A 26,640-nucleotide genomic window follows, 5' to 3' on the forward strand; every position below is an offset into this window, starting at 1 on the left:
CTCATCCGTATGAGATGGAATTCAGCTGCAGGGTCTGATCATTTCTAACATGCTTTGTTGGGGCTCCTTTTTTCTTCCTCATCCGTGTTCTAGAATATAATTCTGATCAGTTTTTAGCAGCTTTAATTAAAATCAAGCCTCAAGATTGCTCCCCTTCAAATCTTTGAGCTTTTCCACTCAGCTGTAACTAATTCCTTTTTCCCTTTGATTTCATGTTTTGATTTCTTCTGTCTTCTCTCATACTTAACTTGAAAGTAACTTTGTTGTTTGTTATGACAGGAAAATCTTAAGCAAGTTTTCTGCTTCATTTCTAAGGCAGGAAAGTCTTCCCCATTATGCATGCTCACCAAAATTCATTTCAGAACAAGACTTTGATATGAGGATATGTTTATTACAGCTCTTAGATCCTAACCTTTAAGCAGTGGTGGTGGTTTGTGTAACTGGAAGCAGTCAGCTGTGCACAGATACACTGAAAATTCACCCAGAAGTAAGGGGAGTGAGGGAACGGGCAGCCTGGGGACATGTATGTGTGGCATATAGAGGTGCTAGGCACGTAAGTTCATGTCTCAAACAGAATCCCCTGGCTGAGGTCATGGACCCTGGAATGTTGTGTTGGTGCCAGAGTTGTGATTTTTTCTAGCTAAACCAACCAATTTTCTCTTTCCGGATAGTTTAGTTACAACTGGGACAAGGAAGCAACCCCTCCAGGTCTAAAGCATAAAAGGCAGTTTCAAACCCAGCAGCCAGAGTGTGTCCCTGTGTCCCCATGCTGCTGCTCCTATCATGGAGGAATCACCGATGGCTGTTTTGCTGATGCTACTGGTGTGTGTGGATGAGAGATGAGGAAGATGGACACTGTTCCTGCACCCACCTTGAGTTAACAGGCTTTGGTACAACACCAGCCACAGTCACTTGAGCATCTTCCTTACACTGCACTGACAAACAGCGAGGGATGAGCTGCTCTGAAAATTAAACAGCACTTTTATTAGCATTATTCAGTCAAGGCCTGACAGCCTGAGCAGTTAAAGGGACACTTTTTGTTAGTTACATAATTCCAGATAAAAATAGCAGGCTCATTCCTACAAATACTTTTGCTCTACAAGTAAAGCAAAGGACCTCTATTATAAGGAAAGTTAAACCTTCCAAGCCATCTGAATGGGGTAGTTTCCAACCACATTTCTCACTTCATAAAAGGGACTTGGAGCGGTTTTTCTGCTGCACGCTTGAGGGCCAGTGCATAGGTGTAAACCCTGGCATCCACTGCCAGGTGTTCTTCTGCCACCAGCTCTGGAAAGAAAGAAAAATACAATTATGAGATTGTTTATAAACTCCTCCTCTATACAAATGCAAGTCCTGCACTACAACAAAGCTGTGCAGCATTCCAGACATTAACTCTCCATGCCAGCACCTGATGCTGTCACTAACTTCTCTTGCTGAGTCTCTCACAGCTTTTTAAGACAGAGGTTTCTCGGATGAGAAAGGCCATGAGGAGGGAAGCTAAGGCTTTCTCAACATGCATTTATCATGTCAGCAAGCTCTTACCATCAATTCTTTGCAATAGGTCATTCTTTGGAAGTGAAATAACTTCCACAAATTCTAGGAGAGAACAAAAAAAGTGTTACACACCTTTAAATTTGCAAACAGTAAAGGAAGTTACCTCAGTGTCCTGTTTCTTACAGTTTAAAAGGGGAAAAACAACTGACTTAATGCTCATCTCCATCCAAAAGCTGTTGAGCCTGCACATGTATTGCCAAAAGGCCAATTAAATGGGGGAACTCCGGGACTGGGGTCATTAAAAAACAGGTTTGGCAGAAAGAAACTGGGAAAAACAGTGCAGCTGACAGCCATGGGGGGTCAGAACTCTTCCAAAGCAAGACCTTCTCCCTTCTAGAAATGGAAAATATACTGAAATGGACTCTTGTTTGGTTTATACAGGTACAGTAATGGATTATAGATGCATTTGAGGACTAAAACAGCACAAAGAGATTGCTCTTGATGAATATGTGTTGACTTACACCTCCCCTGTCCACCTGAATTCATTGTCTTTGGGGCTTCATCTACACCTACTGTGGATTTAGTCATTTGTATGCCCTGAGATACTGGTGCTATAGGTGCAATGCTTGAGAGAACTGATGCAATAATGTTCCACGTCTAGGCCAAAGTCAGTCTCATGCATGTTTGATTAGGGCCAGGAGATAACAAAGCCCAAATAAGAACCAGTTTTAACTGACATGTTCTCAGTAAAACTTGCCATACGTAGCTCACTCTTGACCTTGCTGTCAGTGGGAGCAGTTACCCAACATACCTCCATCATCTGCAAGGAAAGTAATAAAAAGTAGTAAGTTAAGGGGTTTGACATACACAGAGCATACAACTAAAAAGCATTCTGATAGCTGACTGTGAGTGACACTGTAAGTGATTTCCAAGGTCAAGCCACAACTAAGAGGAATAGTTCACAAGTGCTTATGGCCCTCACTGAAGTGTGGCACCCAAATTTGTCCTTCTGGGTTTGCCAACACCTGACACTGAACATTGAGGTCTTCCCAGGGAATTTAGCAAAGAAACACAGCTCTGCATACATCCAGACTGCAGGATATGATTAGAAGGATATCCAGCATCTACATCAGCTGGAACGGAAGAGATGTCCCTACAGTGGTAGGGTCAGTTCTTTTAAATCCATTCTTTTGTTACCCTCTCTGAATTTTCAAACAAACTGTACAAAACTCACCCAGTTTTTGCTTAGGTCTCGTGTTCTTAGCTTCATCCCCATTAATGGTGACACTCACAATGTGTGTGGTGCTGTTTGATAAACCTGGGTCCAAGCAGAGAGCTGCCAACAAGCACAGGCAGAAGTTAAGTTGTCAAAAGCACAAGTCAGGCACCTTGACATTTTACCAAAAGCTTTCACAGAGGTGCATCCTGATACAAGAGGAGAACACGTATTTGGCATATGTTCAGGCTGGAAGGGTTGTGAACACTTTGTCTTCACAGGTTCTTAAAAGCAGTGTTTCTGTGCCTCTCAGTGCTTTTACAGATCCCTTGTAAGACTTGTTTTCCACAGCTAGGTTTACTTTGCATCCCACAGACTGCAGATTAAACTGTAAACTACAATTCCCTTATAGGCTTCCTCAGTCAAGTCTGATTTTGCCACCATCTGTCTCCATATCAGTCCCCATCGTGTTGTACCTGGTAATCAAGAGCCAAGTCTCAACTATAATGACATTTACTTGTAATCCTAGGGAAGCTGCCTCACCTTTCTACCTTGTCAAGTTTAATTTGTGATGCTCATTTTGTCTTCATTTTGCTTTGCATTTGGCAACAATCATGTTCCAAAGGTTCTCTGGATTTACTCCAATTATCCTCTCCTTTCTGGCTGTAGAACCTGAGTGCTGTCACCTCCCCACAGTGGCATGAGGTGACCTCCACTCAGGCTGCATCACGTAGCTATTTTTTAATACCTAAGTTCACAAAAGCTGTTCACATTAAGTCCAGCAATTTAGACCTTTATACTAAAATGCCAAATCATAGCTTGAACAATTGGGTTTTGTGTCAAGGATCTTAATTAAGAGCAAAGTTTTCCCCTATAGACATCAAACTGTCACTTCAGTTCAGCTAGTGACTCAGCAACGACCAGCCATGGGATACTGCTCCATGCTCATCTGTGTAGACTTTCCTGCACAGCTCTTTGTCTTTTAGAGCACTTTAGACATTTAGAGTACCTCTCAAAGGCAGAATTAGCTTTGGGTGGGAAATAAAAGACAAAGCAAACACCTGGAGTACATTCAATGACCTCCCCTTTGTACCCTGTTTCTTCCTCCAGCTCTCGCAATGCAGCACTTTCTGCAGTCTCATTTTCCTCAATGAGGCCTGTTGGATAAATAACACACAGGAACAATTAAAAGCAGACACTTGACAACAACACCCATCCCAGATCGAATCCAGCCTTATGGAAGAGGTGAAACATCCTCACTACATTACTTTCACACAGGGATAAAACTGAAGCATTAGGCAGGATTCCAGTTCCTGTATTCATCAGGCTGCTGCCCACATCTTCATATGGTTGTCTACAGAAGCCTTCCCAGGCTGATTATCTGCCACCTTCCCAGGAAACAGCATTAATATCCTCATAAGGGAAAGAAGCCAAACGCTTTGACTTTAAGGAGTGGAGGGAATGCAATATGCTACTACCAGACTGCTGTGCAAAATGTCTCCACTCTGCTAAAATGAGCCCATTTTGTATCCTTCATGACCAAATATTCCTATTTGGGAATAGCACACTGAGCTACAGAGCTCACCATGGTTTTCTAGTTAGAGCTGCTTGAGATTGACACTCCCAACACATCTAAACACACTTAACTGTCAGCTTTCTGTGATCCATCTTAACGCTTCAGCCACTTACCTGCAGGAAATTCCAAGCAATAGCCATTAATTGGGGGCCTGAACTGTTTCACGAGGACAATGCAGTCGTAGTGGAGAGTTCTCTGTAGTACTGCTATCACTGCGACACCTACAAACAGTCACAGAAGACACAAGTACATACAATCAGAGTGCAGCAGAAGGTAGTTGGTGCTAGATCTGGAAAGGAACACAAGCACTGTTACTCTGAGCATTAAATGTTTAGATGCCTGCTCCAGAATCCTGAACTATGAATTTAACCTCATTCTGTTAGGCATGGTGAGAGGCAAAAGCCCAAAACGAGATCTTCAAAGAGCAAACAAGAGGCACATGTACCAAGCAAGACTGAGCCTCAGCCCACCAGTACCTAGGGGTGTGCTCTCTTGACTGCAGACTGTTTGGGAGCCAATGTATGGAACTCTCCTACACACTCCCTTCATGGCTAAATCATCTCCCAAAGAGAACTGTATCCCAAGCCCCTCACAGTGGACCCAATTCACCAACCTGTGAGCTACTCTCTACCAGGGTACCGAGGACATCTTTGAAATGGCTCCACTGTTCTGAAGTGAATAAAATGATCTTGGGAAAACACTCCTACCAGGAAGGTTCTGGCTCTTCAACACTGAAGCTTGCATTTAATTAGCTCAGGCGTAGAGCAAACATTGCTGAGCTATTTGTTCCCCATCTTCCATTCATTCATAGAATCGCAGACCGGTTTCGGTTTGAAGGGACCTTAAAGCTCATTCAGTTCCAACCCCCTGCCACGGCCTTGAAGACTGCCAGGGATGTGGCAGCCACAGCTTCTCAGCACCCTCACAGGGAAGAGCTTCCTCCTTACATACTCTCTAAATCTGCTCCTTTTTCAGTTTAAAGCCATTTCCCCTTGTCCTGTTCTTGTATACCCTTGTAAAAAGCCCCTCTCCAGCTTTCTTGTCAGCCCCTTTAAGCATTGGAAGCTGCTCTAAGGTCTATGAGTTTATCAGCTCTTTAACAGGAAAAATATGCAAACAAAACAAGCACCAATGTCTTACCATCAGCTGAGATCCCCTTTTTGTTTCCAGTACGCTTTACAGTTTCCCATGTTCTGTTTAACACAGAGGAAAGAACAAATGAATGTGTAAGTCATCTTCTACCCTTGATACTTTCATTTAAAAGCAAAATACACCATCACACAGTGAGGGCCTATAAGAAAGCAGTTGGGCTTAGGCAGGCTCTGTCATATACTGGCACTTTAAAATGTCTGTAGTATAATTTTGTTCAGCCTATTTAAAGAGAGAGAAAACAGTTAATTAATGACTGTTTAAGAGCACTAAAAATAAGAGAAGGACATGAGTGATTGTCAAAAACCAGGCAAGTCTTGTATAAGTGATCCTGGAAAAGTGCAAAAATAAAGCAATTCATAAATAAAACTTGTCAGATTTTGAAAGACAGTTTTGTAACAGGACCACGTGCACTCTATCTTTTATCTTGCTTTTGCATAAGTTTTATAGTGTAAGTTACTGTGAGCTCGCAGCTCAGTTACTTGAGCACATGAAGAGCACATAGGTAGGGAAGACCAAAGCTTCTCTCTCAAAATCAGCGATGGGATAAGTAAAACCCCCAAATCCACCAGCAATAAAAATCTCCTTTCACAAACACTCAAATCTTGGCTATTTTTTTAAAGGATGAATTGGGAGGCACTGGAAAGAGACAGCAGCAGGAAATCTAACATGTTGAGGAAAGGAAAGTAAAGCCATGTTGTCACATGTAGAAAAAACCACAGAACTAAGGCACACAAAAGGTTTGAACAGGTGTGAAATACATGAGAGGACAGTCATTTGTCAGTAGTACAAAAGATCCAGCACCATGAGCAGGCAAAAGGGAGTCCTCAGTGAAGAACGAGAAAAGCCACGGGACAGACTCTGATCATTATAGTCTAGTTGTGTGGCTAGAATTTGCTTCTGCACAGTTGCAAGGCACTGGAAATGCCAAGTAAACCAGGGTCCAGTGTGCCCAGAAGGATTTAGGAGCCCAGTTCAATGCCACATGCCAGCATATCTGCTAGAGTAAGAGTTTATTTTTCTCTGAACACTACAAACTATATAACATAATTGGAGAATGAATAATTCTCATCTTGTGTGGAGTAACAGGTTTGGAATGCTCCTGTTCTCTAGCCTGGGGCTATGCTGACTGGGAACAGTATAGAAGTCTGAGATGCCAGTGAAGCAGTTACCTGGTTTTACCAAAGGGATCAGTGTAAGTTGTTTCTTCAAGTTTCAACCATTTCCTTTCTGCAATTACCTAAAATACAGAATTTTATTTGATTAAATACGTTATAAGATTAATCCTAACTTGGGAACTAAGGGGAGAAACACCAACACTATTTTTGGATTTTCTTGAAGAGAAAAATCTCAGCAGTGGAATACATGCTGGAACATGCAACAGCATTCCTGCGGCTAACCCAGAAAGACACATTTACTCCAAGTTCTTGAATACGAACAGAAAATAAGCCCAGTAACTTTTCTTAACATGGCTTTATAAGCAAGTTTCAATGAATTCACTGGGATTTCATGTACTGGAAAGTCCTCAGATTTTTAGGAGGCCTTTGCAAAGGTCATGTTTCAGCTGCAAAAGGGTGACTAGTCTGCACAGACTTTTGCTACGCTGCTGATCATGACTGCCTACTTGTCAGAGAGAATGGTCTATACCTGAGCATGCAAGACTGAAAACCAAACTGTTCTGAAACTCTTCTTGCTGTGATCTCAGACCATGGCCTTGTGGAACTGCTGTTTTCTGCAAGCAGTGATGCACACCTGCCCTTTTAGGATTCTGAGCTGCTGATTGAGTGCTTGACAATACTGTTATTACAAAGTGTCTTTTCCGAGCTGAGTTTATTTTCCCTGGGTATTAGCCCAGCAATTTACTTACTTTAATGTAACTTATATTTTAAGCTTTGATGAAGGTATGGGCAGACAAGATTGTCTGCAGAATTTTGTAGCAAGTTGGCCATAGGTCTGACCGCAGAAACGAGAAGGAATCAGTAAGATGAGCAAAGCGCTTCCTATTATCTAATGAGACACACTACTGACAGCAACAGAACAAGGGTAAGCAAGTGGAAACCTCATGAAGTTCAGCAAGGGCAAGCGCAAAGTGCTGATCTGGGTCAAGGCAATCCCAAGCACAAATACAGGCTGAGAGGAGAATGGATTGAGAGCAGCCGTGAGGAGAAGAACTTGGAGTGCTGGTTGAAGAAGCTCAACACAAGCCAGCAGTGTGCTCTTGCAGCCCAGAAAGTCAACTGTATCCTGAGCTTCATCAAAAAGAACCTGACCAGCAGGTAGAGGGAGGTGATTCTCCTGCTCTGCTTTGCTCTTGTGAGACCCCCCTTGCAGTCCTGTGTCCAGCTCTGAGGCCCCCAACATAACAAGGATGTGGACCTGTTGGAGTCAAGAGGAGGCCGTAAAGATGATCAGAGGGTTGGAGCAGCTCTGCTCTGGAGCCAGACTTAGAGAGCTGGGCTGGTTCAGCCTGGAGAAGAGAAGGCTCTGGGGAGACCTTAGAGCAGCTCCCAGTACCTAAAGTTCAGTACTTTAGTACTTCAGTACCTCCTAGAAAGCTGGAGAGGGACTTTTTACAAGGGCATGTAGGGATGGGACAAGTGGAAATGGCTTTAAACTGAAAGAAGGGGGATTTAGATTAGATACTAAGAAGTAATTCCTTACTGTGAAGGGGGTGAGACACTGGCACAGGCTGCCCACAGCTGTGGCTGCCCCATCCCTGGCAGTGTTCAAGGCCAGGTTGGATGGGTCTAGGAGCAACCTGCTCTAGTGGAAGGTGTCCCTGCCTGTGGCAGGGGGTTGGAACTTTAAGGTTCCCTCCAGCCCAAACTGTTCTATGATTCAATGATTCTATGAAATAAGGATGTGGGAAAAAAACCCACAACATAAAATTGTAGCAAAGAATGAAATCTGAGAGGTCATTCACATGGCTGGCAGACTGAAATGCTCTAGTGCAGGACAGGAGCAAACAGGGCTTATGTGGCCATGCAGATCTTGAACTTTGAAGTGAGACATTCGCCAACTAAAAAAAGAATGTAGAGAAGCAAAATGTAGTCCATGATGCAGCTCTATTTAGGGTACGCAAGCACAGTACAGCACCAAGTTGGGGGCAGGAGGCAAATCCGAAGCAATTCATGTATCAAGGAAATTATAAGGGAACTGGATGAACTCATGTAATGTGTTCTTCCAAAGAACTATTTGACAGGCAATTGAAATAACAGTAGCACTCCCATGGTTGTAAACTTGCTATATACACTTTACATGTCGGAGTTTTGTATTTATTTTGGAAAGCATAATATTTCCATGTAACAGGAATTGGAAAAGGAGAGCTATGTGTTCTCAAAAGGACTTTCTAATGGCTTTGTGGTCACAAAAACAGCAAGAAAGGAGATTAAGTATATTCTGCTCATTACAGAGACAAGAAGTAATTCAGTTTGGAAGCACTTAGGTATATTTTAAATAGCTTTGTATTCACTCTTAAATCACTGCAGAACTAGAGTACAGGAAGATCCAAAAGAGGAATAGAAGATCATGTTCCATTGGTTATCCAAAGAGAGGAATATACTTCAGTGAAATAAACACAGCTAAATGTTTTGTGTTAATGAATGCCTTTAAACATTGCAGAGAACACAAAGAGACAGATTACAGGTGGTCCCATATTGCTGCAGTGTTCAATAGAACTGGAGGATCATTCCCCCCCACCCATGTTATTGCTAAGCAGAAAAGGGAAAATGGCTGAAATCAGAATCACATCATTGTCCCCAGGAATCTTAAGAGGAAAAAGAAATTCCTGGTCTGTAAGCAATGAGACCTGTCCACACTCCAAAAAGACAGAAGAAAAATACAGAGTAGATTTTATGTGTACAAAAGAAACAAAATCAAACAAAATGTCCTGGTTTTAATCACGTATTCTTAAGTACAGCTTTTGGCGTGTAATAGACCTCCCAGAAAAAGGAACAATAAAACAAAATCAGCTCCACTTTGCTGGAAGAAGATTCTCCAACATCAGATCATGTAGCTACTGAAGAGTTACAGAACCACTTCTAATATAAGGGCCACTGGCAGAGGCACAGTAAGTACTTTCCTGTATTAATCCTACAGGATGACTGAAAAAACTAAGTAGTTTAAAATAGTAAAGGCTAATTCCAAACTTCCAATGACACCAGGGAGTACAACATTCCAAAGGAGAGGAATGAAGAGGTATTATAAAAAAAAAAAAAAAAAAAAAAAAAGGGATAAAATTAAAATGTTGCCTGCAAAAACGCAGGTCTGCATAGAAAACCCCAAATGCTTAAACAAATTAAAGCCCTTATGCTTGAGAAATATTTACCTTACACAACCACCCCAGGGGAAGAGCCATAAATATATCCCAACAACACAAGTCTTAAGTTTTTTAATCTTGAAACCTAGAGAAATTACAAGCCTGTGTGTTCATTCCAAGGATGGAACATTGGATAAAAGAAACTACATTTGTGTTACAGCAACAGCGTGATGCTGTTGCCACTTTAACACCAACGGTTAACTTCTAAGAATTTACTCAGAAGAGAAACAAAGGCAGTTTAAGTGAGGGTGCTCCTGATAAAACACCCAGAATTACCTCCAAATTCCTTCCTTAGGATTTAATATCTTCTGAGTCTGCGAAGATGTGCACAGAATATTATTTCAAAACTTTTACCATCTCCTTATTAATGTCTTTAGAACAGCAATCATCTAAATTCAAACCCTTTCAGAAAGCATCAAAGAAGGTACAATCCTCAATGTTAAGGCAACTCTTAGTGGTTCTTCATCTTGAAGGAACGGAAATCAAGGCTGAGCATCATGATCCACTGACTGTACAGTCTCTGAGAGGTACCAGCATTACTACTGAACTGTGCAAACAGCCTGGACAGACAACAAAAGAAACAAACAAAGCCCCCCCCCATGCCCCCAGCAGCTTAAAATAATACAACACTGTAGATTCCTCTCTCCCCATTGATAATTGTTAGGATTATTTCAACAAAGAGAAATGCCACTTTTTTGAAACTCTCTGCCCATCAGGAAGAAGTGTTTTGTCTGTTGAACAGATTCTTACAAACACACAGCATCTACAGCATTCTTATTCTGCAATCACAAAACTCTGATCGGTCTCAACTCATTGTTATTTAACAACAAAACATGAGTCAAAGCCAAGTGTTGTACCTCTTCTTTAAGGACGAATTGTCTAGCAGCTTTTCGAACTTCTGTGGACTTCTCAGCTGCCATTTTCAGGAACGTCAGGTTCTTCCCTCTGATCAAAGTCCAGGTTACTATGAAACAAAGTCAATATTTGCTTTCAGAGAAAAGTTAAAAGGTTCTGCATTCTAAATTAACAAATAAAACTTGCTGGAGAAAGTTAGGGATGCGAGATGACAAGTCAGTTCAGTTTTCAGCTCCACCTGATGGTTTCAGAGTCAAATAAATCAAAGGAGAAGTAGAAGCTTGGGTCAGATCCCTGACTTACATAGTTGTGATAGTCCAATCAGCTGCCAATCAGCTATGCTGGCTTAAGACACACTGCTTACCTATTCAAAGGTCAGACACACACAGAGGCAAAATTGATCCATCCTGATGGAAACAAATTGTTTCATCCTGATATGGGTGAAGTGCTCTGTCAACACAGCATTGCCACAACAGACCTACGCACTCTACTGTCAAAATTGGAAAAAACCTTATACCCAGATTTTGGTGGTAAAAACTGTCTGCTATTGAGAAAGAATCAAAACTAGAGCCTACCTCCACCTTCCATGCATCACAAACACGTAAATGACTCAATCCTTCCCCAAAAAACAAGGTCAAAAAGTCACCTCTGTTGCAAGCCTAGGAGGCACATGGAGTTAGTGTGACCACAGCACGTCAGTCGTGCTTACTGGGAATGATGTGGCTAACACCGTGCAACAGGCAATTGACCACGTGTCCAAGCAATGCTCTGCACCTGCAGCTTGGTGCCTCAGCCTGCATCTTAACACCCTGCAAGAAGATAAGATTGTCCACTCCTTTTCTCAATCCAGTCACAGTTGAAAGCCACACCAGTAACCAATAAAATATATGCATTAGAGATTCACCATTAGCCCCTGTCTCACTGCAGAGCTATGGGGCACTTTCAGCACAGAAGCTCTTATTCCAAGGAAGCTAAATTCCAACATGAAGTTGTAATACTGAAGTCCTGAAAATCAGCATGAATCATAAGTAAAAAGACAGTATAAAGAAGTAAACCAGTTTAAACACCAGGAGAGATGGGCTAATCTTAAAGATATCTATCATTCTTAGCACTGATGGTCGTAAAGTTGCCATAAAGTCAACAGGAATCTTTCTGATAACTTCACACCAGGGTTTCTAGCAATGAACAGCACCAGAAGCAAGTAACCACCACCTCTGTCATACCCAATTACAGCACTTTCATCTCTTACTTCATCTTTGTCCTTTTCTGGTAATATCTACTCCACATTTGTGAAACATTTAAGAGCATGCAGCAACAATCAGCTTTCTTACATACGGGATTTGCTTTTAATTCCACAAAGTAGTTAAAAAGAATAGGTCCTACAAAATATTTCTGGTTATCAGCAGGATTAAAACTAATGTTTAATGTTTTAATGCCATCTCCTCAGCATTCACAGGGCAGGCTCTTTCTTAAGTCTTAGGACAGTCTTGTTGGATAAAGCAGGTCATAGTGGTCAAATGTTCAGGTTGTTTTTATGTAACATAATTCGTGAAAAGAAACCCTGACCTATTAAACCCAATTCTGTTCTTCCAAAAATATGTTTTATAATCCTTTTTTAAAACAACGAAGCTCCATCTTATAGCTATGTAGGTTTACTACCTACCTTACTACTATTTGTATGAAAAAGCTGTTCTAGAACCTCACTTATAATTCAATTTATATCCCACGTTAGTTCAGTTAGCCATTGCCAGATTGGTTTTGAGCCAGTGAAGTCTCCAGCTCCTTTCACTCAGGATTTAAGAGCTGTAGCTGGACAATGGCCACGGTCCCTTGCTGTGACTTTCAAATACAAGATCAAGCTTTCCATAAAACCTATGCAAAAGAAGTCCAGCCCAGCATAGCAGCTCCAAGAGATTCCTGGTCATCCAGAGGAAACAGTCAAAGGAGGCTCTGTGTGATGCCCGAAGTATACAGCTTTAAAAACAGAAACCCCTCACATAGCTACCTACAGCAAATTCACCTCCTGTTTGGAAAGTTTGTTTCCTTTTTGATTGACAGTCTAAACATATAAAGAGAGTAGACAGCAAACCACATCTTTGTTAAACTCCTTTTTTTGATCAGGTTGAATAAATCTTTGTCTTTTAGTCTCCCCTCACAGGAAATCCTGCTCCAATGATCATACTAATCCTTCTACACAAGTTTGGAAGTACCAGTGCATTTTCCTCAAACTTGGATTAACCCCAATTGTACCCTAAACCTCACAAGCTGCTATAGGAATGGTTTGTAGAACAGTATTAATACTTACCTATATCAGTTACAAAACCATACTAGGACCTCATCTCATGGCAGAAGTTGTTTTCAACACAGCTCTCTTCTGCAGTGGACATACTCAAGGGTGGCTTGTGACTGGAAAGAACAAAAAATTACACAGCTTCAGTGATCTGAATTATCACTAAAATCAAAACAGAGAGGAACTCACCTCCTGCAGCCCCTGCAGTTTTGATTTCCTCCACAAGTGGGTGCAATAACTCTACGGATGAGTGACATTTTAAAAAGTTCCACCAAAAAAGGAATTTTTCCCAAATTCAGTAGACTGAATAGAAGTGAGAATTTCGGCTGTTAGAAAGCTGAAAAACCATCAGGTTAAATGAAGGCTGAAATCCTGGTACCTCACATTAGTTATACTGGGGTGGCAACACCTTTTGTGCATAAACAAAAATTAGTTCCGACTGCAAATTAAACTTAACATTACAGTGTAAGGTTTCTAAAGCCCTGTGTTAGGTTTCACAATAGACCCTGTCTTGCAGCCCTGAGGCAGGAAAGTTCTTTTGCTGGCAAATCAGGGCTACTTGTTCCATTTATTTCATGTGGGGGTCAAACTCAGACCAGAAAAGGGCATACCATTTATTCAAAGCATAACTTTATTCCCATGGCTTTTTACATTACTGAGTGGTTTTCTTTCAGTGAAAGATCCCACCATTCTACAGCTTCCAAATTATCCTTCCCAGGAATTAAAATCTTAAACCAATTTGCAGCCTGTGAATCAGCTTAGAGTGTAGCCAAGCTACCAGGGCTTTACCTTAACCCCTATCCAAGTCATGACAGAGGGATTAGCTTTTCTAAATCACTTTTCAAAAGCTATTGTCTGATCCAAACTCCACAACTCAGCTTACAGCAACCAGGTTTAACATTCAGCAATGGTGCCCTAAGGCAAGCTTAAGATAAAACAAAATACAGCATTTCTTACACAGAACATGCAGAAAGGGACACTGGCAGAGCTTTATGCATGATATAACTAACAATATGCTGAGATACATGTGCTGAAGGTAAAGATCATTAAAACCTCCTAAGTCACTTTAAACTTGTTACCAACAGTCAGTGCACTCAGAGTTCAGAAATATGACTTTAGCAACAAAAGAAATTAATTAGTGGAAGTTGATGAGAGAAAAGGAGAGGAAAATGCGGGGAAAACAATGCTTCACCTTTATCATAGTACTTAACAGTGTGGATGATGCTCTCAGCACCAAATACAATACGGAAAAACAACTGGTTCTTGTCCTGCAGAACAGACAACAACAAAGATCATCTTGCATAAGCAGAAGAGAATTAAAGTCATCTCCATATTGTTATCAACCTTCAGACAACTGATGCGTGAGGGCTTGGGGAGGCAGCCCCAAATGGCAAAGGTGAGAGCACGGAAACGACCCAGGTTTCCACACAGGGGCACACACGCAAAGAGACGACAGCTTAAAAAGAACGTATTATTCAGTCACTACTTGACTCTCCCCAAAACCATAGAACGGTTTGGGTTGGAAGCGACTATACAGCTCATTCAGCTCCAACCCCCTGCCACGGGCAGGGACACCTTCCACTACAGCAGGTTGCTTCAACCTCCGTCCAACCTGGCCTTGAACACTGCCAAGGATGGGGCGCAACAGTAAATCAAAACGCAGCCCTGCGAGAGGAGGGAAACAGCTCTGTCGGTGTAGAGCTCCGTTATAACACTGGAGAGGTAAAACCTTACGCAAGCAAATACAAAGCGGGAAAACAAAACCTGCCAGGCGGGAAAAACACCCGCCACTCCCTCAAAGCCACCCTGGAATCCCCTGCTGGGCCACGCACCCATACGAAGCCGAGAGAGAGACCCGGCTGCTGAAGGAGCCAGGATCAGCAGCAGCAGCACCAACTCCAATCTACGCTGAGACGCCGGCTTAGGTGAGCTGAGCTCACCGCTGAGGCGAGACCGGACGCCACCGTGCCGTGCGCACCGCTGAAGGCGGGGCCGCGCCGCGCCGTGTGCACCCGCCATGGCGGCCCGGGTAGCGCCGGGAGTGGCGGGAGAGGTTCCGGGTGGATAGGGAGCTTCCGGGATTAGCGGGGAGAAGCGGTGCGGGTCAGGGTGAGCCGGGCGGGTTCGGGTTGAGGGGAAGGATGAAGAAGGAGCAGGTGGTGCACTGCCAGTTTTCCGTGTGGTACCCGCTCTTCCGGGCCGTCACCATCCGCAGGTGAGGGGAGTGAGGCGTGCAGTGTGAGGCTGGGCTGGGTGCAGGCCTGGGCCGGGAGAGGAGTGTGTGGGGTGGAGGTGGGGAGATGTGTGGGGCTGATCTGCCTTGGGTTGTGTTGTGGTAGGATTGGGTGAGTTAGAGGGGGACCTGTGTGAGGCAAAGCTGGGCTGGAGGTGGGGAAGGCTTGGTCGAGCTGTCAGCTGGAGTCTCAGGAGCTGGGGTCTTCTCTGTATACCCTGAGGGGTTTTTTTTTTGGGGCCAGATTCGGTGCTCCCAGCTCTCCTGGTGGAACCAAGCACCAGCTGATCTCCACAGCGCTGCTGTTCCCACTTGGTTCCTCAAAGAAACTGAGGCTGAGCACACGCAAACCAAGTGACTCACTTCATGTTTCTGTGTATTTTTGGAAGCTCTAGCAAATTCTGCAGCTTCTAAAGTGTTGCTGCAGGTTAGGAGATGGTTATGAGAACCACCAGTAACTTAGGGAAGTCAAGCTCGAGATCATTGTCCTCTTGGATCGAAAAGTGCTGACAACAGACTTAGTAATCAAAGCATTTAATCTTTTATGGTTTGTAGAGTGTAGCACATGCGTATATTTGATAAGTGTAGTAGCAGTTCTGCATTTTTGGAACATTCAGGTGGTATATGCAAGTTTTGGTTTTGGATCTGGAAGGCAAACCTTTAGTTTGAGCAAGATGTCCACTTCTCATGGGCCAAACACACTCTTTCTTGGAGTTTCTTAAGAGTTTTGAAGGAATGTGGCACTTTTGTGCATTTCATTTAAATTTTTTTGCCTCTTTCTCCTCTTCTTTCCTGGAGGGAAAATGGGCATTGACTTGTGGGAAGGAGTGAGAGGGCAGACAGAGAAATGATTTTTTTCGTAGTGTTAGAGAATAAAGCATGCCATTATTGAGAGGCGTTGTATTAAAACATATTATTTATATTAAACTGTTGTGATTATTTTAACAAATAATATCAATAATAAATTATTAAAGAAATTCTTATGTTTCTTCTAGTGTGATACTTCCCCTGCCAGAGAATGTGAAAGAGTATTTGCTGGATGATGGAACACTTGTGATTTCTGGAAGGTAAAGAGTGTTTTCCCCCTGCCCTCCAACTGGTAAACTATTTGATATAGTCACAGCACTATTTTGTTTACACATATTATATCTTGCATAATGATTTATTAAAATTGACTAGTCTGACTGCTGTAAAGCTCATACTGTATGAGCATGTGAGCAAGCTGGTGCTGTCAGTAAAATGACTTGCTGGTACCTGATGCGGAACCTAAAATCCATGTAATACGTTCAGTCTAGACCAAGTGGTTCTTTCTTTTTTTTCCCCTGTCTTTCCTTCTGGAGTTTACCAGTCTCTTGGGTGCCTAGTCTGCTGGTTTGCCTTTGGTTGCTTTGATAAGGTTAACTCAGTTCAGAGGCTTGATATCTCCCACACCACTCATGTGCCTGCTGCCTTATCCAGGGGTAAAGTCACTTTACCCCCTTATCCAGGAGTAAAGTGAGTTTTATTCCCAATATCATAGAATCTTAGAATGGTTTGGGTTGGAAGGGGCCCTAAAGATCATCCAGTTCCAACCCCCTGCCATGGGCAAGGACACCTTCCCCTAGACCAGGTTGCTCCAAGCCCTGTCCAACCTGGCCTTGAACACTGCCGCGGTAGGAGCATTCACCACTTTTGGTAACCTTATCCAGTGTCTCACCACCCTCATAGTAAAGAATTTCTTCCTAATGTCTAATCTAAATCTCCCCTCTGTCAGCTTGAAGCCATTCTCCCTTATCCTGTCCTTACATGGCTTGTAAAAAGTCTCTTTCCAGCTTTGTTGCAGGCACCCTTTAGGGTTCCTTGGAGCCTTTCCTTCTCCAGGCTGAACAAGCCTAACTCTCAGCTTGTCTCCATAGTCTCCATTGTCTCCAGCCCTTGGATCATCTTCGTGGCCTCTTCTGGACTTGCTTAAGCAGGTCTGCGTCCTTGTTGGGGACCTCAGAGCTGGGCACAGGACTGCAAGAGGTGTGTCATGAGAGCAGAGTAGTGGGGGAGAATCTCTTCCCTTGACCTGCTGGTCATGCTTCTTGGGATGCAGCCCAGGACACTGTTAGTTTCTGGGCTGAAAGTGCACATTGTTGGTCATGTTGAGCTTCTCGTCAACCAGCACTCCCAAGTTCTTCTCCTCAGGTTGCTCTCAGTCCATTCTCCTCCCAGCCTCTTTTTGTGCTTGGGGTTGCCCCAACCCAGGTGCAGGACCTTGCACTTGGCCTTGTTGAACTTCATGTGGTTTGCACTGGCCCACCTCTCAACCCTATCAAAGTCCCTTTAGATGCTATCTATAGAATCCTAGTAATTACTGAGTTCATATAATTGTTTGCATACACATAATCCATGCATAGGGCAAGGCTGAATGTCCTGTATGTATGTATCCCTATGCCAAGATTTTGGATGGAGAAGAATGAGGTGGATAGATATTAAAACAGTTGGTAAGAACCCAGGCTTTGTTCTTTGTCTTCTGCTTAGAATCTCACTGTGTGTCTTCCTTGCACAATGATTATTGCATGCAACACGTTGCTAATGATCAGACTCAGAAATCAGTCCACACTCCATCACTTCCTAACTGGTAGTTTGCCTCTCACAGGGCAACCAATTAGGCTGTGAGTGTAGGGAGCCATATCTAATTTCTCTGGAATCAATTTATTTAAATCTGAAGCTTTTTAAACACCCTGGAAAGGTGAAAGGTCTTTTATAATTTTTTATTTTAATTTTATTTTAATGAAAGGAATCCAGAAAACCATGTCGTGGTTTAAGCCCAGCCTGTAACTCAGAACCATGCAGCACCTCACTCACTTGCCCCCCATCTTCCTCCCCCAGCTCCCAGAGGGATGGGGAGGAGAATGGAAAGAATGTAACTCCCACAGTAAACATTACTGGTCAACAACTAAAAACATCGGTGTTATCAGCATTGTTCCCAGGCTGAAAGTCAAAACCACAGCACTGCACCAGCTACTGTGAAGGAGAAAAATGACTGCTACTGCTGAACCCAGGACAAATTGTTTTTAAACCATTTTGGATAAGAAGCAATTTTGTCACCTGCTTCTGCGGAATTGCACAACTTCTTTAGCAGCAGCTATTTATTTTTTAATAAGCCTTCAGAAAAGCTGCAACTGACTTTACAGCTGTGTTATACAAACATTTTGGGCTCTCTTCAGTCCAATGATGAACAGCTGGAGAATTGACTTAAATTATGCTTTTTAAGATGCTTCCAATTGAAAATCCCTTTTAGAAACCAGTTTTTCTCTGAGTTGAACTTTCTTAGCTGGAAGTGAATGTGATGTGGCATTCAAGGCCACGATTGCTTTTAATCTTCAGTGAACCAGTATCTGAGCTCTAGATCTCAAAAACTGAATTGATAGTTTAATCCCTATAGAAGTACGTTAAGGGGCTGCAGAGACTTAGCTTGTTGAAGAGTTGAGACCTGCATTTGAACTTAAGCTGTTTTCTGTACTGACTTGCTGAATAAGTCTTCAAAAGCTTGGTCTTCTCCTTTAACATCTTCACGCTCAGTTGTATGAGCTAAAGAACTTCAGATGTCGCCTAAAACTTCAAGGGAATATTTGCAGTCAAGTGCTTTCTTGTTTTGTAAATATCCCATCTGTGTACAAAAAGGAACTTTCCAGGAAGAAGCTAAGAGCTATGTTATTAGAATCATTTTGTTGTGTAGGGTGGGAGGATGTTTTCTTTTCAGAACCAGATATTCACAGATCAACATCTGAAACTAAAGTTTAATGAATTTTTACTTGGAAAAGGAGTATGGAGGCAAAGCAGAATTTAAATGAAAGTTTAATTTCTGCTTCTGTCAGAGTACAGTAAAGTTGGAAAAGATTCATAGGGAGTTGAAAAGCTTCAGTTGCGGCATTTTCAGGGCAGAAAGTGATCTGCTAATTTGAAAGCAGCAAAGTGTGTTGGGTAGGGCCCAAGTCTTATGCCAGGGTGCTTGGTTTTCAGTTCTCTGTACTGACTTGCTGTGATTTTTCTCTGCCAGGGGCTTTGAGGCTTATTCTTCTTACAAAAACATTTTGAGATCTGCAGCTGGTAGATGCTGCCTCATAGCAGCCTTCCAGTATCTGAGAGGGACCTACAAGGATGCCAGAGAGGGACTCTTCATCACGGACTGTACTGATAGGACAAGTGGGTTTAAACTTAAGCAGGGGAAATTCAGGCTAGAGATAAGGAAGAAGTTTGTTACTGTGAGGATGGTGAGACACTGGAACAGGTTGCTCAAAGAAGTGGTAAATGCTCCATCTCTGGCAGTGTTCGAGGCCAGGTTGGAGACAGCCTTGGGCAACACGGTCTAGTGCGAGGCATCTCTGCCCATGGCAAGGTGGGTAGGAACTAGATGATCTTAAGGTCCTTTCCAGCCCAAACTGTTCTATGGCTCTATGATATGGTCAAGTCAAACTCCAGTGCCTGATTTTTTTTTTCCCCTGCTTATTTTTTGTTTCAGAGAAGATCCACCAAGTCATGCTCAGGAGGGGCGTGATGATGCAGAGGAAATACAGGTCAGTGTAAAATGCAACTTAATACCAAGTCTCTTGAGAAAAATATGAATGTGTAACCTTTTCTGCGTAATTTATAGGTGAGGAGAGTGCTTCACAGAAAGAATAATCATGTGGTAGTTGCCTTGAGATACTTAAAAACATTATTTATACTGTCATGGAAGGTTTAAAATGTTTCTGTGCTCTTTCACAAACACTGCTTTTTTATTATTTCTTGATAATTGTGTTTGTAATAATGAGTCGATAATGTTGAAGGATGTTGGAACTGAACTTAATGCCATTTCATGCCCTGAAAAAATAAGAGTACAACATTTGGAGGAGTTATTTCAAGAAACAAAGTGTCTGTGGCAATTATAGCTCGTAAGTGTATTCCAGAAGAAAAATGATGAAAAACATAAGTAAAAGATGACAGAAGGTACAAAATGGGATGAAAAAGAAATATAACTGAAATTAATGGGTCATTTGTCCAAGGATGGAAGTGCTGGAGACAGGCTTTAGACAGGGAAAGCTGTGGAGTTCTGAAATGTCCAAGTTTGTGATATAAATCACAATTAAAATACACAGGTGTCTTCTCGTATCCATACTTTAGAATAGTACTTTGCTGAATATATGTCATTTTTCCTGTCTTCATTTACAGCTCTTATAACTGGAGGATTGTGACGTTATGCTACTGGAGATCCAGGGCAATGATTTAATCTACATCTATCTTTTAGGAAGCTAGATGAATTTTGATGTTCTCATAAATGATAAAGGAGCTCAGGAGACAAGTAACCTTTGATTTGTTCTTATTTTCAACAGTGGTCAGATGATGAGAATACTACAACACTTAAGGTAAGGTCCTAACATGTGGGTTTGCCAGCAGTACCCTTTCTGCAACCTTGTGATACAAACTTGTTGCCAGTTAGAGATACCTGGTGCTGTATTTAATGTTCTTCAGACCATTCTAGGCAGATGGCAGTGTGGATGTATGTAACTTCAAAAAAGTTTTGCTGGCTTAATTTTGTTTAACTAAAAATAAAATGCTTTTCTTCATCGCCAACAATCACACACTTGTTAGACTATAGGAAATGAACTGGAGTTGGCTCTAAATATAGCTGTCTTTCATTTTCACCACTTTGAATATCTCCAAATTACTTAATCAGACTGGATGCAGAAGAGATAAAGCCCCTGCAGCTCAATTTTCAAATCTGTTCTTACACCTGTGCTGTGCCACTATTTCCTCCTTCTTTCTATTTTTTTTTTCTCCTTTCCTTTCACTGTGCCTGGCTTAGAATCAGGATCATGATGGATACCAACCAGGCTTCTTTGATGGTAGAATCGTAGCATGGTTTAGGTTGGAAGAGGCCTTAAAGTTCATCCAGTTCCAAACCCCTGCCATGGGCAGGAACACCTTCCACTACAGCAGGTTGCTCCAAGCCCCTTCCAACCTGGCCTTGAACACTGCCGGGGATGGGGCAGCCACAGCTTCTCTGGGCAGCCTGTGCCAGGGCCTCACCGCCCTCGCAGGGAAGAGCTTCTTCCTAATGTCTAATCTAAATCTCTCCTCTCAGTTTAAAGCCATTCCCCTTTTTCTATTCCTGCAGACCCTTGTGAAAAGTCCCTCTCCAAGTCTCTTGTGTGCCCCTTTAGGCACTGGAAGTTGCTCTAAGTTCTCCCTGGAGCCTTCTCTTCTTCAGGCTGACCAATCCCATCTTTTACATCTTTTTTGAAACTTGCTTTTGCCCTATCATCATCAGATGTAATGTACTTGTGTCACTTGCCTGCCATTGGTACTGTTACTTCAGTCCTGTTAGCTTCCTCGTGCTCAACAGTGTTGAATTGGTCACATTGGATTTGGTGCAATATAAACACAGCCCTGCTCTGAGTCATACATATGCTAGAACAGAATTTATAGCCTAGATTAAAAAACTATTTCATGCCAGATTTGCGCACGCTAATGGGTTCAGTTCAAAGATCTAATCTTTGAGAAAGTAGATGCTTTAGATTATAAATTAGTCAGAACAAGGATTTTGGTATCCATCTTATCTTTTGCAAATTCATGTTAATGCAGCTAAAGAAATATCAAACTTTTGAATCAGCTTTCATTGTAGTGTACTACACAATAAGGAAATACATTATCAAGAGGTATGGTACCCATCAGAAGGGTATAGGCCAAGTGGTTTCAGTTTAGCTATGTAAGCATTGTAAGGATTGCAGTTTTACAGCTGACATTACCTTTACTGGGGCTGGCTGCAATGGAGTTAACTTTCAGCTGTTGCTGAACAGTGCTTGCATAGCATCAAAGCTTTCTCTTTTCCCACTCTGCCCCATGCCCCTCTCCAGCAGGGGTAGGCAAGAGAAGAGAGGACAGAGTAAGGACAGCTGACCTGAATTGTCTTAAGGGATATTCCATACTATATGGCATGATGCTCAGCAGTAAAACATGGGTAGAAGAAGAGGAGTGCTTTGACCTCCAAGGTGGCTCTTGTTCAGAGACTGGTAGGGCTTTGTCTTTTGCCAAACCTGGACCTTTGAAAATGATTAATAATGAACATTTTCCAGCCTAGTTGATCTGTTATTCTATGGTTTATGCCCATGGCATAAAAAAAATCCTCCAAAAATACACCTACATTTGGACAAAGAAAGAGGCTCTTGAAAGTAGAATTTCACAATATGCTCTTTATCTTGCAAATTTGGTAGATGATTGCTCTGATGACTCCATCATGTCAAATATGCTTTCTCTACCTGAAAACTAGGGACTGCCAGTGAGTGAATGGAAAGTTTTCTGTGCTTTGAAGTGTTGACCATTACCATGTTGAAAGTGTTGAAGAGAGTGAAGAAATGACCTGTGCAGAATGCAGAAGCCTGGGAAGCTGCATCTGGAGTTACCATAAGAGATGAGAATGGATCAAGTAGATCACTGTGAGGGTGGTGAGGTGCTGGCACAGGATGCCCAGAGAAGCTGTGGCTGCCCCATCCCTGGCAGTGTTCAAGGCCAGGTTTGATGGAGCTTGGACCAACCTGGTCTAGTGAAAGGTGTCCCTGCCCATGGCAGGAGTTTGGAACCAGATGAGTTTTCAGGTCCGTTCTGGCCCAAACCAGTCTGTGATTCTGTGAAGTAGTGATATGTAAGCTGAACAGGGAGACAATAGGGAACATAAAGTGTAAAGAAGAGAGGGACAGGCTGGAGACTGCTGTTCTGTGTTCGCTGTCATTCATTCATATCTTACTAATGATAAATCCCAGGTTATATTGGTATTGGTTTCTTGGCTCAGGGAGCAATACAGTGGGCTGTGGTTGTGATTATTCTGATTTGAAGACCTGCCTGAGTTGCCAGGTAGAACTTGTTTCCCTGCATATATTCTGATGAAGAATTAGCAGATAGGATTATAAAAAAATCTGTGTTTAAAAAAACATGCATTAATATTGATGGTTGCAAAGCTGGGCATTCAGAATTTAGGGAATGATAGAATCCAGCTTGTTTATGCAGCCTTGGGGCTGTCCTCTTGTTTATGTTTCTTCACTTGTATTAATCAAATGACATGACGTAACATTTCCCCAGGGAAGTTTAGAATCTGCTCTTATTACATATATAGCGTGACTCCTGACTTGGGTCAAAACAAGAGGCAGTTAGATCAGAATGCAGTGGATGAAGGGTCTTACTTCTTGCAGGAACAATTTCTAGAATTGACTAAAGCTTTAAAAACAAAGTAAGTAAGAGAAATGCTTTTTCAGTTTTTCAGGTGTAGTTTCCCAGTGGAGACCAGGTAATGTACTAAGGAAAGGTTCAGACAGTTTGAAGTTCAGTCTGGGTCATTGTGCTAAAATGCGAGAGTGCTTTCTTAAGTGCCTGCATTTGGGGGGCCTGCAGAAAGGAGATACCAAAATGTAAACTTTTTTGGTCGCTTGTGAGGCTGTGAGGGCTGCTTTGGTTTAAAGACATCAATTAGCTTTAGCCTAGAAGTTGTCTTTGAGTTGAGCTTCAGAGCACTCAGCCAGACGCAGTGTTCTTGTATACTTGTTATAAATCCTGTTACATGAAAAATCTCTTGACATATACCTGAAATCCTTTCATATTATTTTAAAGGTCAGCAATCTGGGGCTTTTTTCTACTGTACCACATTCAGAGTGGAGTTTACTGCATCCTGAGGAGTTTCTTTTTTCCTCTTATGTTTACAGTATTGACAATGGTCTTTACAAGACAAGGTTTTCTAATTCAACCCATACCTTTGCAGCGTGTTCTCTGTTTTGATGCAATATATTGTTAAGGAGCTACTTTAAGACCTAGTATGAGAGCTGATTAAAGTATTACTAATATCATTTTGTAAAATTAAAGCGTAAATGAGGAGCTGTCACTCAAATTGTCTATGAATTGATTTATTCTGCTGTCTTACTGTGCTTCTAAATGCAACTGGAGAACTATTACAAAGCAGTAATTATCTCTTTCTACCTTTTAATACTTTGACAGAATACTACAATATTTGTATTTTATATTTTTAAAGAGATGCTTAATTCTAACAAACTATTTTTGAAAGTTTCCTTGCTTTTAAATCTTCTTAGATCTTATGTGTATACAGTGATCAGGTATAAACCAACAGGTAGGTGTTTAAGGTCTGTTTATTTGACTTGCACATTCGCAGCTATTGCAGCTTTCATGATGAATGTTACAAAGTTTTGGGTTTTCCCTGAAGTTCATGGAGTCTTCCAGTAATGAGAGAACTGGAGACATATTTTCAGTTTTCTCTGATTAAATGTGTCACAGTTGATTCTTAAGTGATTTATTTCTACAAATACATTATTTTGAGGGGGTTCTTGGTTCCTTATTTTGGACACATTTATTCCTTCTATAATATGTATTTCTAATGGTATTTGGATTTTTTTTTCACTATTAAATATACTGAAACTGATATTTTTGTTGTTGCTCTTTGTACAGGCACCTGAATTTCCTGAGTTCACAGCTAAAGTTGAAGAAGCGATAAGTTCGTTGGGTGGTAGTGTTTTTCCTAAACTTAACTGGAGTGCTCCAAGGGTAAGAATGCTGACTCCCAAAACTTGGAACAGATGTTATCATGAGGCTTTTTCTGATTATTTGTTTTATCTTAATGCACTGGAAAGTAGAAGAGTGTAGTGATGAAGGAAGAAGTGATAGACAAGATATCAGTGAAGCATGACAGAGCAAATTGTTCTGGTGGATTAGAGCTAAATGGTGCACTGTTTGGTGAGGCTGATGCAAGACAACAGTGGCTTTCTTACATAAAACCCCGTGTCCTTGTCACAGATAAGAGTATGATGGTCAGACTCTTCTTATTAAGGATACTGGTTGGAAACTTTGCCTGGGATAAAGATTAAAACCACCACATTAAAAAAAAAAAAAAAGGCAATTAAAACAGAGGAAGTTCAGGTTAGATATAAGGAAGAAGTTCTTCACTGTGAGCGTGGTGAGACACTGGAACAGGTTGCCCAAACAAGTGGTAAATGCTCCATCCCTGGCAGTGTTTAAGGCCAGGCTGGAGAGAGCCTTGGGTGACATGGTCTAGTGTCAGGTGTCCCTGCCCATGTCAGGGGGTTGAACTAGATGATCTTAAGGTCCTTTCCAACCCAAGCCATTCTGTGATTCCCTTTAGGTATATTTGGTACTCTTAACTGTACCTTAAGGATGGATACACCCAAATATGTTTGTATCATATTCTCAAGGGAAACTTGTGTTCAATGAAGCCTTCCAAGAAGGTGCCTGTAACACGAAGGCAAAACTTGTTTTTTTAAGTGATTTTGATCTGCTTCAAATGGAGTATTCATAAGAAAAGCAATAACTATTCTGTGTCTTGTAATGTAAACTTCAGCAAGTGAAGTTTTCCTCAACATGAAATAAATAATCTTCTGTCTGTATTTCAAATACTGTATAATATGTAGCTAGATCTGCAGCTTACATCCCTGCTAGTTAAGGTGCATTTTGGATAATCTCCTTTTTTGTTTAGGATGCCTACTGGATAGCAATGAACAGTTCTTTGAAATGTAAAGCTCTCAGTGACATCTTCCTCCTCTTCAAGAGTTCAGACTTCATCACTCGTGACCTCACTCAGCCGTAAGTAGATTTCTAGCAGTCTTATATATACCCAGACAAAAAAACCACAACCCTCTAAAGGTAACTTTTCAGTTCTTTTGAAAGATCTTACTCTTTACTGTACAGCAATGGTAAATATCTGATACAAACATACATATTCATGTTTAAAAGTTATTCAGGTACTGTAATATGTTTTAGATATGGTAATAAGTTAGCTGTTCTTTGAAGTTCCCTTCACCCCTTCCTTCCTACTTTGTCTCCCTCCATGGTGCAAAGATTAATGCCAGTGTAGAGAACTGCAAGGCAATTTAGTCCAGTTTAGTGTGGAGAATTGCAAGGCAAATTATCTTCACTGTTACTTGCTGGGAGTGAATCTCTCCTGGTAAACCAGAATTGTTTACCTAGCTTCAGTCAACAGGAGAGGAGCAGCCTCTGTTTTATTCTTCCATTAATTCTCTTGGTTTTAATATGCAAATGAGTAAAAATCAATACAGGAAGATATTAGGACAAGGGGGAGTAGCTTTAAACTGGCAGAGGGGAGATTTAGATTAGATATTAGAAAGAAATTCTTCTCTGTGAGGGTGCTGAGGCTCTGGCACCTCTGAGGTTGCCCAGAGAAGCTGTGGTTGCCCCATCTCTGGCAGTGTTCAAGGCTGGGCTGGACGGGGCTTGGAGCAACCTGGACTAGTGGAAGGTGTCCCTGCCTGTGGCAGGGGGTTGGAACTGGATGAGTTTTAAGGTCCCTTCCAGCCCAAACCATTCCATGCCAAGTGCAAGGTCCTACACCTGGGTCAGAGCAATCCCAGGCACAGCTACAGGTTGGGCAGAGAAGAGATTCAGAGCAGCCCTGCAGAGAAGGACTTCGGGGTGTTGGTCGATGAGAAAATGAACATGAGCTGGCTTCAGTGTGCGCTTGCAGCCCAGAAGG

General features: G+C 42.0%; 2 protein-coding genes across 3 annotated transcripts in view; one reads left to right on the plus strand and one right to left on the minus strand.

The window, feature by feature from the left end:
* Positions 1 to 1,059: 1,059 nt before the first annotated feature.
* On the minus strand, positions 1,060 to 14,815 carry NUDT5 (nudix hydrolase 5). Its single transcript, XM_080630573.1, is given in 10 exon segments — positions 1,060 to 1,287; positions 1,543 to 1,594; positions 2,721 to 2,830; positions 3,772 to 3,867; positions 4,400 to 4,507; positions 5,427 to 5,479; positions 6,608 to 6,675; positions 10,611 to 10,717; positions 12,914 to 13,014; positions 14,731 to 14,815. Coding segments are annotated over 8 exon segments (657 nt in total). The 5' UTR covers positions 10,674 to 10,717; positions 12,914 to 13,014; positions 14,731 to 14,815; the 3' UTR covers positions 1,060 to 1,180.
* A 135-nt stretch (positions 14,816 to 14,950) lies between these two features.
* CDC123 (cell division cycle 123) overlaps positions 14,951 to 26,640 on the plus strand; it is a 38,166-nt gene continuing 26,476 nt past the window's right edge. For both annotated transcript variants that reach the window (XM_080632048.1, XM_080632049.1), the window contains exons 1-6: positions 14,951 to 15,113; positions 16,127 to 16,198; positions 19,621 to 19,675; positions 20,471 to 20,503; positions 24,585 to 24,680; positions 25,627 to 25,733. In XM_080632048.1, the coding sequence (XP_080488174.1) occupies positions 15,040 to 15,113; positions 16,127 to 16,198; positions 19,621 to 19,675; positions 20,471 to 20,503; positions 24,585 to 24,680; positions 25,627 to 25,733 (437 nt within the window). In that variant the 5' untranslated portion in view covers positions 14,951 to 15,039. The remainder of the gene's footprint in view (positions 15,114 to 16,126; positions 16,199 to 19,620; positions 19,676 to 20,470; positions 20,504 to 24,584; positions 24,681 to 25,626; positions 25,734 to 26,640) is intronic.

This window comes from Psittacula echo (genome assembly GCF_963264785.1).
Source record: "Psittacula echo genome assembly, chromosome: 1".
Classification (NCBI taxonomy): Eukaryota; Metazoa; Chordata; class Aves; order Psittaciformes; family Psittacidae; genus Psittacula; species Psittacula echo.